The 17,076-nt window shown below is 56.1% G+C and overlaps 4 protein-coding genes across 4 annotated transcripts; 1 reads left to right on the top strand and 3 right to left on the bottom strand.

The window, feature by feature from the left end:
- Positions 1-788: 788 nt before the first annotated feature.
- On the bottom strand, positions 789-1,758 carry BCV69DRAFT_279959 (hypothetical protein). Its single transcript, XM_025491434.1, has one exon. The coding sequence runs from the start codon at positions 1,470-1,472 to the stop codon at positions 1,038-1,040; it is 435 nt and encodes a 144-aa protein (XP_025351218.1). The 5' UTR covers positions 1,473-1,758; the 3' UTR covers positions 789-1,037.
- Positions 1,759-2,240: 482 nt separating this feature from the next.
- BCV69DRAFT_296359 (hypothetical protein) lies at positions 2,241-3,643 on the bottom strand (the record flags this gene model as incomplete). Its single annotated transcript, XM_025494001.1, has 4 exons — positions 2,241-2,388; positions 2,484-2,654; positions 2,737-2,881; positions 2,947-3,643. 4 exons carry the CDS (start codon positions 3,641-3,643, stop codon positions 2,241-2,243), a joined length of 1,161 nt encoding a protein of 386 aa, XP_025351217.1.
- A 332-nt stretch (positions 3,644-3,975) lies between these two features.
- On the bottom strand, positions 3,976-11,251 carry BCV69DRAFT_279956 (hypothetical protein). The gene is made up of 4 exons (XM_025491433.1): positions 11,126-11,251; positions 10,261-10,765; positions 4,619-10,186; positions 3,976-4,537 (listed from the first exon to the last, which is right to left on the bottom strand). The coding sequence occupies exons 1-4, from the start codon at positions 11,215-11,217 to the stop codon at positions 4,097-4,099; spliced, it is 6,606 nt and encodes a 2,201-aa protein (XP_025351216.1). The 5' UTR covers positions 11,218-11,251; the 3' UTR covers positions 3,976-4,096.
- A 1,277-nt stretch (positions 11,252-12,528) lies between these two features.
- Positions 12,529-16,512, top strand: BCV69DRAFT_275405 (hypothetical protein; the record flags this gene model as incomplete). The annotated part of the gene is made up of 1 exon (XM_025491076.1): positions 12,529-16,512. One exon carries the CDS (start codon positions 12,529-12,531, stop codon positions 16,510-16,512), a length of 3,984 nt encoding a protein of 1,327 aa, XP_025351215.1.
- Between the last annotated feature and the right edge of the window lie 564 nt (positions 16,513-17,076).

Here is a 17,076-nt window from a genome sequence, read left to right as displayed (position 1 = left end):
GTCTCCGCTCATGCGCTTCTTCAAACATTCCGAGCCTACCATCTGTCTATCCGCATGCGTGTGATTTGCGACGCCGCCCATATGCCTCTGTCCGGCCTTGCTTCCCTTCCTCGCATTCCTTGATGCCGCCTATTGCTTGTACTTTCCTCGTCCCATTCGGAAGGAGCGGAATCAGCGGGCGGCGCCTGCATTGGAGACCAAGGTTTGTCCGAGGTTTGCTAGAACTTACAGCGACTGTGCACCCCCACTGGCTTGCTTGCGTCAAGACGTACCGAGTGCACATCGCATGACCATGCTCAGATCCGCAAAAAGTGCTTGGCCATCCTACGCCCGGCAGCGAGACCGAGAAGGTTTCGCCCCGTCGTTAATTGAGTCGGTCGAGTAGCGAGCCGAGAATGTCAACCTACAGGCAGATCAACGCTCCATGCTAAGCGCATGTCAACGGCATCTGACATGTGAGCTAAGCGAGTGACCGCTTGGTATGACAATTCCCACGGAGTGCTTCATTTCTGTGGCAGTGCCCGACAGCTCTCAAGCGAGGTCTGCTATAGGCCGCCGGCAGTGCCATGTCAGTGGCCGAAAATTGCTCATGCCCGCATGGGCTCCAACTGACCAGCAGCGCTCCAGACTGTTTCGCTTCTTGAGCTAAATCAGCTAAGCGAGGAGGACAAGGTGGTCTTGGCCAAGTTTTCCCCTAGGGTGCAGCACAAGACAGCATTATCAAGCTCATGGGACATTTCTTGCTTGCAGGCGAGACATGCAACAAGCGGCCAAACACGGGATCTCGGCCAATTATTGGAGCTACAGGGAAAGAACAGGCTGTCTCACTCTGTCGAGAGGAGACCAGGTGACTCAGACATCCAAATCACAAGATTGTCTACTGTCACCGACGCAAGTGGTCAAGTTCATCGGGTAAAATCTGCCGGCCGAAACTTGACCATCAACAGAGGAACTACTGTAGAACACGTCATATGGATGATTGTCTCCGAGTGCTTCAAATTTCCCACACTCCGTGTCGCTGCTCCGGCGTCATTGCATCACCTGTCCAAGTGCCTGCACCTCCAGCAATTTCTCCCTTTGCTCTTCAACCATTTGGCTGCTTTGCTGAAGCTTTTGTTCATGGAGCTCCAGCCCCCTTTGACTCTAGTCCTCATCGACTGCTTGGGTTTCTCTAGTCCTTTACCCTGCTGCGAGTCCGAAAGTTTGTCCGCCCACATGGGTACCGGCCGAGTACGCTCCTTGAAGTTGGTGTCCGGTGCAAATTGAGGCCGTCTCACTTCCTCGACGGGCCGCATCCGATTAAGTGGTTTTCGTAGCTCCCCGCCTTTTGTAAAATACGTCGGATCAGGGATGCGGTCGCCGGGGACAGGCGTCCAGTCTAATCCCGTTGGTGCTGCTGATCCCAGAAGAGAGATGCAAAACAGCACGAGAAGGCCTGAAAAGAAAGTGAGAGAGAATGCGGATACCTTCATTTGCTCCTGCTGTTGTGTGCGCGTGTACGTGTGGAATAACGTGGTCAGAATGGCATAGCGCAGCTAGCCGTGCGAGGAGGTACTATGAGATATGAGCGTGTCGACCTTTACGGCAGCTTGTGTAGGACAGTACGTGAAAGATGATGGGAGAGAGGAATAGAAAAGTAACAGGAAGCCGAGATCAACAATGGCTTGGTGCAAGGGCGTTGCTTTTGCACCGCCGCAACGAAGCAGTGGCAGCAAAACAATGCCTATCACGCATTTGACATCAGATGTGCTCCGTAGTGTCGGTTGAGAGAAGCTTGCGCTAAGGCAAAAGCGATAGAATGGCGACTGCGACAGAAGCAAAGCGGGAGTACGCGGCCGAGGGAGCTATAGCTAGTGAGATCGTGGCAGGTGCAGCTGGCTGCATTGCTGCTCATCAAGCGTGTAGCTTAGGGCAATAGCAAACGGCTTGTCCAGCAACAGGGAGAGTCTGCTATTGTGCTCTTGATGCAGAGCTGTAACAGACGTCGGCAGCAATGAAGCATGGGAATGTCTCCCCGTCTGCTAGCACGGCGACGACTGAGCCTTTTTTACGATTGTCGTCGGCTAGGGCTGCGCCAAAAAGTGAAGGTATCGTATTGGTTGGGAAGCTCGACTGATATGTGTAATGTACAGAAAATGTAGAGTATGCGGTGACAGTATGATTTGGATATAGGAGGGACCCTCTGGCGGTCCAGTCGATGCGAAGATCATCATCGCTCGACGCGTTTCGATATTACGCTCTCATGACTTCTGTCCGTAGGCCATTACAAATTCGAGTAGCATACCTTCGTCTCGAATCTCATCCTCGAGCCTGATCAAGAAGGCATCGAAGTCGTCGGAAGTGATACCGATGCCGTTGGGGCCTGGGTCACCGCCAGCGGCAAGAAAGCTAGAGGACGAGAAGGGGGAGGCAGCTGTCAGCATGCCAGCATCACCCGCATGTCTAGCACTCCAGCATGGCAGAAGCAATTGCCCGGTGCTCACGGTCTCTTCAGTCCTACAAATGCTTTGAGTGCCGTCTGGTCTCCTCGCTCAATTTCCACGTCGCTCCACCCTTGATCCTTTGCTGCTCTGCCAAATGGAATGCAGAACCGCTGAGAGGCGACGTTACGGAGATTCGCGCCGGCCAAGTATGTCTCGAGGTGGTCACCAGCGCTACAGGTAGAGAGGGAGCGCGCATCTGGTGCAGTGTCAGCATGGAGTAGCGCAGATTCTGTCAGCATTTTGTGAGACTCACTACAGATCGTTGTTGACGAAGGATAGGGCTCGCCGAGAAATGCGGTTGAGGGCTCCGATGTTGCTCGAGGGACGTCCAGAGATCGTCGAGCCGTACGAGTAGCCTACAGCATTGAGGTCTGACAGGTGCAGGATGCCGCCGGGCTCTGAGAAGAGGAAGTGAAACGAGTCAGCGACGTCAATGACCCAAGTCGAAGGTTGCTAGACTCACTCAGGAACGCTGCCATGTTCCTCACGGCCTTCTGCCAGCCAGCCTCTCCCTTCTTCAGTGCAAAGACCAGCAGTCGAGCGTGCACCAGATCGTAGGAGCCAGCGAGTCCGACACCATGCCCTTGACTCTTGACGCTGGAAGCGCTTGCCGTGATGTCATGCTTGAAGACTCGGGGAGTAGCGGTGAATCCATCAGATGGCATCATACGAGCCATCCTGGTGTCCAGATCGCATCCATGGAGCTGCATACTGCGAGGCCTCTGTATGAAAGAGGAGCTGGCGAAGTCCCTGAGCCAGATACCGGTACCACAGCCCACGTCGAGGATCTTGCGAAAGCGATGGGTCTGAAGGTCAGGATGGAGCAAGTGGTCGTTGCAGGCTCGTCGGTAGGCGTGGTGCTGATCGTTGAGCCGTTGTGCTTCACTCGAGAGAGCTGGAAAGTGAAGTTGTCCGAGAGTAAGTGGTGGTTGGGCAAGGAGATACTGCTGCTGAGGAGTGGTAGTAGTACGGAGGCGGTGCTGATGTATCCGTTCTGGCAGAGCTTCAACGGGTCCATGTTGCTGCATATGCCAAGCTGGCTTGGTTGGTAATGGTGAGGATGGTATTGATAGAGGATTAGCAGGGGCAGTAGGATATGTTCGAAGGAGCTTACTACCGCTCTCGAAGGTGGCTATGATGGACTCTACGACAGCTCTCATCTTGCTAGAAGGGGATGGGCGAGGGCAGAGCACACTGGCTGAGAAGAGGGACGGGGCAGAGTGAGGGGATGCATCGTGATGGAGATGGACGCTGCTATAAGGCATTTGTCGCAGCTGTCCTCCTTCGCCGGGGGCATGCCAATGGTGGACATTCTGGGTGTTGCTGCCTGGGCCACGTCCTTCTTACCCAAGCCTGCCGCCCCGCCAGTTGCTCTGTCACCCTTCGCGATCGGACGGGCGGGGGGGCGGCTGGGCGAATGCTGCCTCGGCTCAGCTCCGGACGAAGCTCCGGACACCCAGGAATCAGACACCGTAGAGTGCAGCGGCAAAGAGGGAGGGTGCAAGGATGACTTGCATTGAGGAAGTGAGGGTTGTTGCTACAAGGGGAATGGCCGTCCGTGTGATCGCGCAAAGACGATTGATTACTACAGTCCCCAATCTATTCCCGCAAATTCATTCTTCTCCGGCCCTACGTCTGGAACGGTCCTTGAAGGACCGGCCTTCCTCCCTTCCCCTTCTGCGACCGTAGCCCCCGTCGCGATCTCGTTCGTCCGCATAGCCGCTCCCCCTTGCTCCGCGCGCCGTCGACGAGGGACCCGTTGGCGGATCCCGGATGTCCGCCCTTTGCGTTTCCCGCCTCTCCCTCTCTCTGGCAGCGGAGCCACTGATAGAAACCGATCGAACAGGAGGCGTGGCACTTCCCTCGGCCGCACCACTAGCAATGTCCGGACCCCTTCGCTGCTGCTGCTGTTGCGATCGACTGGCATCGGTTCCGACTGGCGACACAGGAGCGCTCATCCGGTCATTCCTTCCTGCGCTCGCAGTCCCTACATCACTGAAGCGATTGCGATTGACTCGCGCACGCTTCTGATCGGGACCATCCGGGGTTGCACGCTTTCGGAACGAGAGTGGAAAGGAAAAAGAGTCAACATCCGTCTTGTCCCACTAGACTTCGCGCTGTTGTTCACTACTCACATCATTGACGGGACTACCCAAGGGAGACGAAGGAGTTCCAGCCCTTTCCTGTCCCGAAAGACGATCTGCCAAGCTTCGCTTTAATCCTGAAGGGCTGTGAGCAGCCTCTGTCGCCTCGGCACCAGAGCCACCCATACTCCTGCGGCCCCTGTTGGGGTCGACTGCACTTCTGGACAAGTCGTCTCTCGATGAGGGCGGAGCCGTGGAATTCATGGAAGAGCTTCTAGTGGGTGGACGATCGATCAGGTCAGGCCGAGAAGAGGTGACTGCTGAGCTCGAACTCTCAGTGCGCAAAGCAGGACCACTTGGCGGATCTCTGCTATCCGGGTATCTGCCGCCCCGAGGGTAACGGTTATCCTGAGTATCATGGGCCGATGCGGTCTGTGGTGGTGCTGTATCGTTCCTGTCGACACGACGCCGCTTGTAAGCTGCAGCGGTAGCATCCTCGACAGCAGAAGGACTCGTAGCTGTCGCTGCTCGGGGTCCTTGGGGAGGTGCTCGGTCGTTGCGAGGTGCACCTGAATCACTCCTCTCAGGTTCGTCGCGAGGTCGCCTTGGCTCTGGTCCATCTCGACGTTCGTCACGGGCAGTCCGATCGCGGACTCGATCGCGATCAGAGCTGCTGCCATATCGGTCTCCCTCAGAACGACGCGCATCACCAGCCCTCCGCCTCTCCTCCCTATCGCGACCTTGCTCTCTCGAGTCTTTCGCATCTCTAGGCTCAGTGATGATATCTCTTGCATCTCGAGCATCCCTGTTGTCACGGTCACGTCGATCCTTGTGATAGTCTCGATCGCGGTCTTCACGCTCGCGCCGCGCATCTCTGCCACGAGCGCTGGCATCATCCTCAGCCCTTGTAGTCCTGGGCGAGGGCTCCCGTGACGCTGCGGACATCCTTGCGGATGCTTCGCTATCGCGAAGGCGTGATGGGGACGAAGCCCTGGAGGAAGTTTTGCTGGTGGAAGGGGCATGACGACCCCTTTCAGAGCCGGCAGGGGCAAGTCGATCTCGGACGCCTTGCGCTGCTGAGGTCGAAGCTGGGCTAGCGGGAGGATTCATCGAGTCAAGAGCAGCCTGACGAGCGGCTGAGACGCTAATTGGTTCAGCAGAGCTTGCCACCGATTCTCTGTTATCGGCTCTCGAGCTGCTGCTGCGAGGACCAGTGGGCAGCGGGCTGTCTGCCATTGGAGTGCTGCGATGTGTTGCATGGGATCCGGCCGTCTTACGATACTGATCATCTCCGCCGCTGCCTACCCGCTCCTCGTTGCTTCGGTCAGAATCCTTCTTCCTCTCCCGGTCTCGCTCGCTCTCCCTTTCGCGCTCCCGATCTCTTCCTGGTCCCGATGGTCGGGCAGGCAGCGAAGAAGCGGACGCGGGAGCTCTGCCGTTCGCGGGGCGCTGCGCCAGAGCCTCAACTCTGGAAGCGCGGGAGCCGTATGCCGCACTTGCATTCTGTTGAGACTGCCCCTGGGCCTCAGATGCAGCAGCTGCATTGGCATTGCGTCGAGCAGTGGGTTCTGCCGCCGGTAGAGGTGAGCGTGAGCGTGCGGGTGCTGAAGCAGATGCTGCTCGCTCTCGGTCAGCGGCAGGCCCACTAGGAGGGGCATTGCGGGGTCCTTGCGGCAACGACTCAGGGCGAGTGACAGTGTCCACCTTTTCACCATTCGTCTTCGCCGGCGCCGGAGTTTTCGAAGCAGGTGTCCTGTTGCCGGCCGTGTCAGCTACGACAGGTTGGGTCTTGATGTCAGCACTTTCAGCTTTGCTAGCCACGGCTGGGGCTTGTACAGCAGCGCCTGAAGGGGCGGCCTCCTTCTCGGCGGTCTTCTTGGGCGCTTTGCCTATCCACTCAGGTTGACGCTTCTTGAGTGTGGCCAACAAGCCCTGCCCCAGTACTTTCAGTGACCCTCGCGTTTCTTCCTGAGTCAACTTTTCGACGACTTGTATGAGATTTTGCCCATGTGTCTCAAAGAGAGGGAAATGGTGAGCGATCCTATTCATGACAACGATGGCGTTTCTGATTCGCATGAAGTCTCTTGAGGAGAGACAGAGCTTGAAAGCCGCCCTCATATGATCGTGCCATTTGCGTAGTACCTCTCTGAATTGTTCATAAGAGCACATTGCCTCCTTGGGAATCACCTCACCTCCACGGCGGTTGCCCCATCGCATCTGAAAGCCTGGAAGATTCTTGCCGACAACTTCCTTGTCGAAGAGCGCTTGACTCTTATACCACGGCATGAGGTCGTCAAGTACTACCTGAATGAATCTTGCATAACTGTTCGCCTCATTCTCCGTACACGTGAAGATGACTGGTGCGATATGCTCAATGAAGAGTCGATCGTACAGGGTAAGCGACGAGAAGTTGCGGGCGCCATTGAGATGCATCAGGCGAATGAACTTCCCTGCGAACATGGCGTCCGTCGGGGAGAGGAGAGCTCGAGGAAGAAGACAATACTGTATGAGATGCTGGACAAGATCCCGACGAGTCGTGCCGTCGTTGTCGGGAAACCAGTGATCCTTCTCTACGGCTAGACGTCGGCGCGTGCCCTGATGAGCCAGAGCCCTTGCTTTGAGTTCAGCGCGCAATTGCTCCAATGCTTCTTGATGCCGATGAAACGCCGCCGGCTTTTTAGCGCCATCGCCTGAGTCTGCTTCCTTAATGAGCTGCTGATAGACACGCATCTCTTGCTCGTAGCGTTCTGTGGGTACTTGAATATCTGCTAGCGAGAGCTGCCAGAAAGTCGCAAAGTACTGAGGAGTGAGGACGCGCTTCACGCCCTCGCTGAGAAGGTCCGACGCCACGTCGATTGCTTCTTGCAATCCAGCCCGCCAGATGTTCAGAGCCTTGTCTTTGTCGTCCGTTGTGCCTGTCGTAGGCGACGCGCTGACGGTGACTGCATTGCTGCTGACAGCACCCTCAATTGACTGATCGTTTGTCTCCTCTTCTTTGTTGACCACTGGAGAAGCTGTTCTAGCCTTGCTCGCCAGCAGTTCAGCCCGAAGTTTCTGTTCAGCTTCCGCGTCGTCTGCTTGCTTCATAGCATACAGAAGTCGGGGCCGTGCCAGGTGGAATGCAATGGCTGGTTCGATATCGAAGCGGACGCAAAGGGCCCTCAGATTTGGCACAAGCTCAGCATAGGCTGCCGGCTCGACCTGACTGTGAAGGAATTCGACGTACTGGAAGAGAACCTCCTGGCACGAGTCAGCCAGATTGCCAAGGTAGCGCAAATGCGCTTCCTGCTCTGGGACAAGGTGAACGCATACCTGCCTCTGCTGCGCTATCAGCAGTAAGAGAGCCACATCCAGTCGACTGTGACGCAAAGAGGCCATGAGTCGAGCGCCTGTCCTTCTGATTTGCTGACGGGCTGGTGTGCCGGGCCCAGCGTTGGCGGCCATCATCGCTTCCATTCTAAGAGATCTACCTCCACTGAGTGCCGCAATCTGCTTGTCTGCTAGGTTGGCCAGCGGCTCGATGCCGGACATCTTCAACACTAATTCGCAAACGATGACAAGATCCTTTGAGTTGTTGGCCTTGAGCTGATTGGCTATGTATTGCAACACGGGGAGTGGATCCATGCTGGCGTATCTGCGGTACAGAGTCCCTGCAAATGACGCAAGACTCTTGAGCCACAAGCTGATGTTGGTACCGTCTTGCTTGGTCCGCTCCTTTTCGGGATTGCTCAGAGCATCAATGAGGTTGAAGGAGAAGACATCGTACTCGAGAGGCGTTAGGTACTTCGCGCATTCCACGATATGAGGAATCATATTGTCGTAGACTTGTACTTGATTGAGAGCGACCGTGAAGAAGATGAGTGGATTGGCATGAGATGCCTTGGCAAGAGCACGGCCAGAAATCTTAAGATTGTCCTTGCTGATTCGTTTGAGGATACCTTTGGCTTCTTTCTCTGTCTCCATCTGACGGTAGCGCACTTCAGGACGCCTGTAGAGCTCGTTCTTCCATTCTCCGTACAGTGTGAAGCGCTCTTCATACGGCAAGACCTGAAGGAGACTCCAAAGCTCGTTCAAAAGACCGGCGTTTCCATTCGTGAGTGACAGAGCTGGGAGGAGATGGAATCGAATGATCTCAAGCCAGTCTCCCCGAAGCCGCGGTACCGACCCGTCCGGAGCGACTTCGCACATCATATTCTTCAAATGAGCTCTACCCAAGCGGCAGACATGCTGGAACAGGGAGACATTGATATGGAGGTGTACTCCGAGCAGGCGCAACAAGGGAAGCAGAATACTGCCGATGTCCTCTTGCGACCGGCATTGTGGTAATGACCGCATCCAGCTATCGCCAAAGGCGAAGACATAGCGGGAGTGCGCCGTGCTGATGGGCTCAATTGCGAGGGCAGTGGGCACCAAGCGAGGAGGCGGAGAGGGGAAGAGAGCCTGACGCTGCACATTGAAGCGCATCCTGGTGCCATTCAGGAACTCCTCAGAGAAGACGCCAGGAACTGCAGGGCTTGTAGCCGTTCTGTACAACGGCTCTACCACTACCTTCAAAAGGCGAGCAAAGAGCTCTGCAACTTCCGGAAAGCAGCCTACGAGCCAGGGGTACAATCCAAGGATGAATTGTGCATGTTTCAGCTCCCCTAAAGAGAGAAGCGCCTTCAAGAGGCCCAGGATTTGATTAGGAGGATTTTTGGTGACGAGCTCAGCTTCTTTGTCCTTGTCGGCGTTTCCTCCAGCGGCCTCTGCATTGTCGTCGTCAGCTAGTGGTGCTGCCATTGTGAGTGCGTTGCTGCGAGCGGACGTGGCTTTGCTCTTGAGTGCAGCATTGTATTCACTTTGCAGAGCCTTCATGCCTTCCTCACTTGGCGACAGATGATTCCAGAGGTCGGAGAACGAGATGACTCCTTCTTTGATCAGGAGTGCGCTCATCAGATATAGCTCAGCAGGCACCTCTTCGCGCGTTTCTGGCAGGCGATAGTAATCGAACTTGAAGCCCAGCAATTGAGCACAGGTTGAGTTGCTGTTTGTACTTGGGTCGACGATCGTATCGGCTATACTACTTTCGGGGCCATCGAGATCCATCACGTCGTCGCGAGAGCCGGCCTCCTGATCGTACTTCATATGACTTCTCCTCCTGTCCCGCGTCCAAGGAGAAGCCGCCACTAGCGATAGAAAGAATGGCCAATGGAGGGTGACGTTGCTTGCGAAGACGTCGAGTATCATATCCAAGACCCTGCTTGGGTCGAGATCGAAATAGCCTATGAGAGCCGAAATGTTCCGCATTACACCTCTTGCCCTGCGATTGCGCTGCTCCGGTTTCTCCTGCTCTACCACACGAGCGGCAGCCGAGTACCAATCATGAGGTTTATCAAATGGAACATCGTAGAGCGCAATCAACTCTGGACCCATTCCGCCCAAGAGCTCGTTGATCAGTCCTGAATAGCCCTCGTTCTCTTCTCTCAAGAGGTTGAACTTTTGTTGCTTGTAAAGATTCGACGTATTGATACGAACGCCTTTCTTGTTGAATGTCGCGTCGTCGCTCAGCAGCCCGATTGCCGTCAGCATCGGAATCTCAAGTCTTTCGGCGACAGAAGCTCTAGAGAGACAGCTCGATGTCTGAAGGAACGGGGGCAGTCGAAGTAAGCGCCTCCTTTCAGCATTCTGCGTGCCACACTCTCTTCAATATTCACCATCAAGTTGCGAACGAGATCTGCCAAGTTCTCCTTGGCGGCCTTGGCCTCGTCCGAGGCAGAGTTCCTCTTCTTGCCCTTGCCCTTGTTGGCTTCGCTTTGCTCTTCATCGGTCATCAACAAGCTTGCCAGACCGCCAGCCTCTGCCACCTCTCGTCTCAACTCGATCTCCACATCGACTGCCCAAATCACGTCAAGAATGATGTGAGCAAAAGGCGATTCGCTGTCCACTGCCGGAGGAGTTCCTGTCTGGACGGCAGGCGTAGAGAGTCGGCTTGGCCCAGCGCCATCAGTGGACACATTCCCTGCATGTTCAGACTCTTGCTCGAGAGTCTCCACTGCAGCTCGAGTCGGCGGAAGCGCTTCTATGAGTGAGATGAAAGCGGATGTGTTGAGAGAAGGCGCCGTAGCATGCAAGAACAGCAGTGCCTTCCATAAATGCACAAAAGTGTGAGGCAGAGCCGAATGTGCTTGCGCCTCAGTAGAAGCAATGAGGGCCGCGTGTCTGTTTGAGATCAAAGTGAGAGCGTGTAAGAAGAGGGCCTCCTTCGATCGATTCGGGAGTTGTTGTCTCGTAGGAGATGACCGATCCCTGCCTTTGACATCTCATCAAGTTGACTTGCATTCCTCGCCCACTGCCTACATTTCGGACACAGAGCTCCCTACTCGCCTCGCCTGCTCAAAGAGACTTGGTCCTCTCATGAGGCCGCACGGCCGAGCTTATGGCCTGAGCAGTCCTTGTCCGATGGGCCTGTTTCGAGTCGTGCGCTGCAGCAGCAAGGCAAAGCTTACTCGGCCTGTCCGAGTGCAGAGCTCGAGGATCGGAACTACGCGTTGAGATGATTGGCTGCATGACCTTACTCACAATCTTTCACGGCCCCCGGTATCCCACTGTGCTAGACAATGAGCCACAAGATCTGCTGCGCTCTGTGAGCTCTCCGAAGGCGCCGTCGCCATGACGGATGAGATGAGAAGAGGCGGAAGGATTGGCTGTGGGGTTCGAGAAGGCGATCCTGGAAGAGATGGCTTGGGAGTAGCCCATGCGTCATTCCGTTCCGGAAAGAGGTCGCGCGGGAGACGACCTCAGGCCGTGCACGGCAGCAAGGACTGAAGCGGTGGAGGACCCTGGGACGATCATCTGCGTCGGCGAGCCCGATAAAACATTGAACTATGGACATGGCGCACAGATGGTGAGGACTTTCCAGAGTTCGAGACTGCCAAGCAGTGGTAGTATCGACCTCGCTGCTGGCTTACACGACGCAGGTATCTGACTTCACCTTTGGAACATGTAGCCGTCGGACGCAAGCGCAAACGGGCAGTAGCATCAGGTCATCCTTCTGCCCATATTTTCTTCGTTGACAGCCCCACCTTGACGTTGCCAAGGGTCTTCATCCTTCGCCGTTGCGGCATCGAGCCCCTTTCACCGTCGAGGGCGCGGTCCGGGTCCCTGAGCGCGTTCCCAGAACACTGTGACAACCTTCTACAGATGAAGGTTACGCGTCGTCAAGAAGCGGCCGCGAACTCCTGAGCTCGGCCTATGCCATCTTTGGCATCACGAATGGCAGTGCTAGAGCGACATTGACTGTGCCCATGCTAGAGATCCCGGAGAGCGAGCGACGTACTCAGGAGAGGATGGCGCCCTTGCGGGGGGGCCGACGGAAGGCCGAGTGGAGAAGCGGGAGCGGAGTTTGGGAATGGAAGCGTCACAACAGGGCGGCGGCGCGTGTTGGTTGGACATTCTTCGACAAAAGCCACATTCCTGTCTGTTTACACGCCCAGGGCCTGACTGCACTTCGACGCTATCCTTGCTCCCCCATCCCCCGCCTCACTCCCCCGTCTCGATGCTCCTGGTCCGGCTCCTCCCTCCTGTCAACGGCAGCTCTCTCTCGCCGTCGCTGTGTCGCTCCTTTGTCTGATCTCATCTGCTTCCATCTCATCCTTGTCAGTGTAGATCATATTTTCAACTCCCGTAACGACCCAGTACCCACTACCACCACCGTCACAACAATCCAGAATCCCCTGCTCTCAGACTCCCCTCCTCCTTTACAAGCTTCAATCTCACATCCTATCCCGGTACGCAGCACCTCGCTCTGCTCCTAGCTACTCATCAGCCTACACTCTATTCTCGCAAACAACTCTTCGACATCGTTTCTCTCAAGACCAGCTATACTGGCGCTGTACTGAGACAGCCTTGGCCCACGTGCTGGCATACGCAACCGCCTCCTCGAGCAGCTGGTCTGAGACCTTTCGAACGGCATACGGGCTGCGATGCCTCGGCCATCCTCCTCCTCCTCACCGGCCGCTCAACCATCGGGCAGAAGATATTACTTTAGTGCCGGAGCAGTCGGCAGGGGTGCCCTCACCAGCGGCATCGTTTCTCCGGAGGCCACCTTTGGCCCGATTGGAAAGCGTGGCGGGCACAGAACCTCCGCTGAAACAGACACCGTTGACCTGGACCTCTCCTTCGAATTTGTAAGCCCTGCTGAGGCAGAGCAGAGTGACGCTGGCCACTCTAGCCAGAGCTCGCACCAGCAACTGTCCGAGACCGAAGAGTTGCACCGACGTCTACCGCAAGCGCAGCCCGTAGCAAGTGGCAGCCAGGTTGCCATGGGGGATGAGGCAGTGAATGCCGTATCAGATACATCCTCACCCTCACGCCCTCGAGGTATGGCAGCATCTATCTCTTCTTCGACCAGGAGGAAGCAACCTCCTGAGCCACTGACCTTCGACAGCGACAGCCGCAAGCAGAATGCTGCCCACCCTCCTCTCGGCTCGACACAGAGCACCACAGCACAGTCGACAGTAGTCAGTGGCTCACAGCCTCAAACGCCCAGCGATGCCACGCTCCCCAACAGCGCGGGGCCACCCAAGGGGAGGAGAAGAGCGGGGACGGTGAGCAGTACACCTCCCAGCGCTCCGCCGTGTGTACCGTTGCCTTCGGTCCCCACTGCCGAACACTCCGCTATCGGACCGTCATTTGCGGCTGTGAGCACGAGAATTGCTGAGCAAAGAGAGAGGAAGGCTCGACAACAACGTCATGACATGTCTCTGCGAGAAAGCTATTACTCGCTTCAAGGCAGTGTACCAACGGTCCAGATTCATGATGTTGCTTCTACACAAGCAGCTGAAGCTCAGACGAAGCCTGCACAAGAGTATGAGCCGCAGCGCTTTGCGACTACCTCGCGTGATTACCACTCGCAAGCAATGAAGGTCAACTACTCGTCGTCGTCGTCCCAATTTCCCGACTCGCTGTACAGCGAATCGAGCCCAGTATCCGTGCAACACAGTCTTAGCACACCTGGCACCCCCTATTCATCTGTCTTTGACGCTCGCAGCGAATCTGCGAAGATGCTGGTATCGCACAGCAACGCTTCCTCCTTTGCCAAAACGGGCAAAATGATCGATAGCGAGCTGATGACTGGCGTCATCACCGAAGAACCTGTCGAAGAACACGTCTCACTTTCTGTTAGAGGATTTGGCGATGGCCCGGGCTTGCCTCGCAGTCACACTGCTGAATGGCTCCAAGCCCAGCGACGGCGTGCTGTGTCAGCTGCAATGGATGACAGCGGCGAAGTCGATCCCATCCGTGGTAGCGAGGAGACTGCATCTTCCGAGTCCATGACGACTTCTGAATCAGACGTCTCTTCCTTACCGGCATCGGGACGGCAGCTATTGATTATCAATACTTCGGACAGCTCACACGAAGTGGATGTCGAGCTTGGAAGGAACGATGGCAAACAAAAGGGTCCATGGGCTGAGAGTCCGATGCTCCTTACCCCATCCAGGCAAGCGCAGAGTGCTATTGGCCTGGGTCTGGTGTTCGACACCAAAGACAGCAGGGGGCTGTCCGGCAATGGATTTGCCAACAACAACGTGCTCATTGCAAATCGGATGCAACTATCAGATCCGTCCCTCTTGGCAGGGGAGGTGACGCCTCAAGCAAAGACTTTCTCGAAGCCTCGTGGTCCCTTCTCTGAGAGCCCAGTCCCCACCATGAAAGCAGGAGTCTCGCTCGGCTTTGACGCAAAGTCCGGTGCACAAAGTCGGTCTCGATACAGCTCCATTGACGCAGCAAAATCTTCAAGCCTGTCACCGCGCATCAGAAGTCTCGCCTTGGTTGATCATCGACAGCAGTCTCTCGGTCAATCAGACGGTGCAAGCACTCCAGCCAGGCCAGGCTTCTTCGCAAGACGGCATACTCTCGGTCTCAACCCTCTCGAGAAGCAAAGTCGTGACGAATGGCACGAAACAGAGAGATCAGCCCCGTCCCAACTATCCCCACCGCACTCGTCAGCACCGACAGCTCCTCGCAGTGCACCTTTGCCGTCTACCTCCACTTTTGCATCGGGGGGCGAGACTCCTACGGTGTTCGAGATGAGCAAACGTTCATCAAAGCACGTTCGAAGGGCATCCCGTCTGCACTACGTTGCTTCGCCTGACTGCGACAACAGTGGCGAGGTCCGATTGGCGATGCCGACGCCAGCCCTGACATCTGAGCGACGCGTTGTAGTGTCTCAGTCGGGTCGCACCGCGAGAAGCTCTTCTGGAGGCCCGCCACGCTCTCGTCTGTCCTGGGGCTATGCCCCTCGCAGCGACATAGAGTCGCCCACACTGCCCATGTCTCCAACAGAGAGCAGCGCAGTCCCATCCTCTCCCTGGCTCGATTTCGCAGAAGATGGCTCCGGAATGGCTGCTACCTCAGCACGGCGCTCAGAGCTGTTGAAGAGGTCCGAGAGTGGTCGTCGTCAACCGTCCAGCGGAAGTAACGTTACTCATTTCAGCTCCGTCCTAGAGAGTGAAGGCGGCTTGCGTAGGCGATCCACACTGGAGAAGAAGAATCAGAGGACAACCCTGACCATACCTCCTACGGCGGTGATCAGGCCCTTCGTATCTACTCACGACCGAAGAGCGAGTGTCCACTCTGATGTTCTCGTTCAGGATGGCAGCCTTCGCCTTGGACACATTCAGGAAGACAAGGGTTTGCGGCAGCTGCGTCTTATGGGTGACCTCCCCCCTGAGGAATATGGCTCCCGGCCCATGAGCGTCTTCGTCCCCGTCCCAACTCTTCAGGCTCACCTTCGAGCCAAAGCTTTGCAAGAGCAGCAAGAGAGAGTGCAGCTTCGCACAAGGGCTGCGATGCATGAACCTCTACCGCGGTCACCACTAAGCTTCGGACATGACTTGCTGAGCTCGTCTGGACGCATGCTTGATTCAGAGCTGCCTTCTCGAACCCTATTCTTCTTGGGATTTCTTGGTATGCCCTGGCTCTGGCTATTGGGAGGGTGGGCTCTAAACAGCGACGGCATGCTGGGGCCTGCAGGAGGAGCCGGCAGAGGTCGAGTGGAATTCTACACGCACGAGCCCAGCATGCAGGAAGTTCAGCGCCAGTTGAGACAACAGGGTCAAGGACAAGGCGCGCTGCAGCGTCGCAGCAGGGTCACCAGCCGCAATCTGTCAGTTGCGCGAGGTCACCTGTCGACCATCTATACTGATGGTAACGATCAACGAGACTATGCTGGGGAATCTTTTGAGGTCCTCGATTCCGAGCATGGTCTCCACCGGATGCACCAAGAACGACGAGACGTGTACAACGAGCCATCCAAGGCTGCTCAAAGTCACTTCTCATTGGCAAGTTCCGATGGCTGCACGGGCCGTACCTCACCTCAGACTTTGACTTCAGCCAAGGTCGATCGACTGCCAAGAAACACCAGGCGATCGTTGGGCTCTTTCCTTAACCCTCACCCAGAAGTCGCACTCTTCCATTCTCCTGTCCGCTCCGTTGCTTTCAGCGACGGTCCAAGTGACGAATGGCATAATGCTGAGCAAGGTCTGCATCGTGGACATGCAAGCTTGAGCGCCCGCCGGCGGGCCCGTCGAAGCGGGGTATCAGGCCTAGACCACATCTCTGACGTCGAAGAGCCTGCCACCGATGTGACAATGACATTGGAGAGCGAAGATCACCGCTACTCTACAGGCCTGTCTATGGCTGACGACCGACGATACGAGCTACGCGACGAGGTATCTGTAGGCCATCTGCGTTCAGGTTCACGCACGACCCTGTCCATGCTGGAGGGCCTGCAAGGATACAGCTCAGCTCCTGCTGAGCAGGTAGCAGTGAAACTCACTGCTCGTCAGCGACTGGCGCTCATGGAGCGTTACGTGCTGCTGAATCGCTTCATGGCTATCACATCTACCCTGGCGGTATTTGCGGGCTTCGGCGTTGCCCTGAACGCAGTAGCGATGAATTTTTGAGACGCCTACGACAAGTGGTGTTGCCTAGCCGATATCTTCAACTTTCCGATACCCCTTCTGATGAAGACGATTCCCTTTCTACCTTCGAGGACGATGCTGATGAGTGGGAGAGCGATGCGGACGATCACGACAGGGACCTTGAGGAGAGCATGGAGGCCAAGCTCGAAGCAAGCGCATTAGACCATGGCTCTCAACATCCTCTTCAATCGGTCTCCGGATCTTTCAAGCGCCGCAAGGACCAGAATGCCATCACTATGAAGTTCTTTGCTCACTTCGTAACATTCATCATTGTCAGGCGCCCCAAACGTCGTTCACCACCCCCCTCTCGTACCCGCTCTCGTTCCTCGAAGCGTTTTTCCACATCTCCACAGAGTAAGCGCAGATCAATCATTGCTGCTTCGAAGGCCGAGCGTCGTAGGAGCCGCATCATCCAACAGCGCAGCAGCGTTGCCAGTACAAAGTCGAAATCAAGTGATGCTCATCAAGAAGATGTCCTCGTCTTTGGTGGTGGATCTACGATGTTCAATCTGTGGTGATTTGACTGGCTATCTCGATGCTCAGTAT

Source organism: Pseudomicrostroma glucosiphilum, assembly GCF_003144135.1.
Source record: "Pseudomicrostroma glucosiphilum strain MCA 4718 unplaced genomic scaffold BCV69scaffold_1, whole genome shotgun sequence".
NCBI classification, from domain to species: domain Eukaryota; kingdom Fungi; phylum Basidiomycota; class Exobasidiomycetes; order Microstromatales; family Microstromataceae; genus Microstroma; species Microstroma glucosiphilum.
This window is presented reverse-complemented; position numbering and strand designations above follow the sequence as displayed.

What these genes read in the sequence shown, in the direction of transcription:
- BCV69DRAFT_279959 (XM_025491434.1), bottom strand. Translation starts at nt 1,472, where the DNA reads ATGAAGGTATCCGCATTCTCTCTCACTTTCTTTTCAGGCCTTCTCGTG.
- BCV69DRAFT_279956 (XM_025491433.1), bottom strand. Translation starts at nt 11,217, where the DNA reads ATGGCGACGGCGCCTTCGGAGAGCTCACAGAGCGCAGCAGATCTTGTG. An exon ending in ACCGGGGGCCGTGAAAGATT is followed by an intron (nt 10,766 to 11,125) that starts GTGAGTAAGGTC and finishes GATCTCAAACAG; the next exon opens with ACACGCGGCCCTCATTGCTT. An exon ending in ATCTCGTTCGCAACTTGATG is followed by an intron (nt 10,187 to 10,260) that starts GTGAATATTGAA and finishes CCGTTCCTTCAG; the next exon opens with ACATCGAGCTGTCTCTCTAG.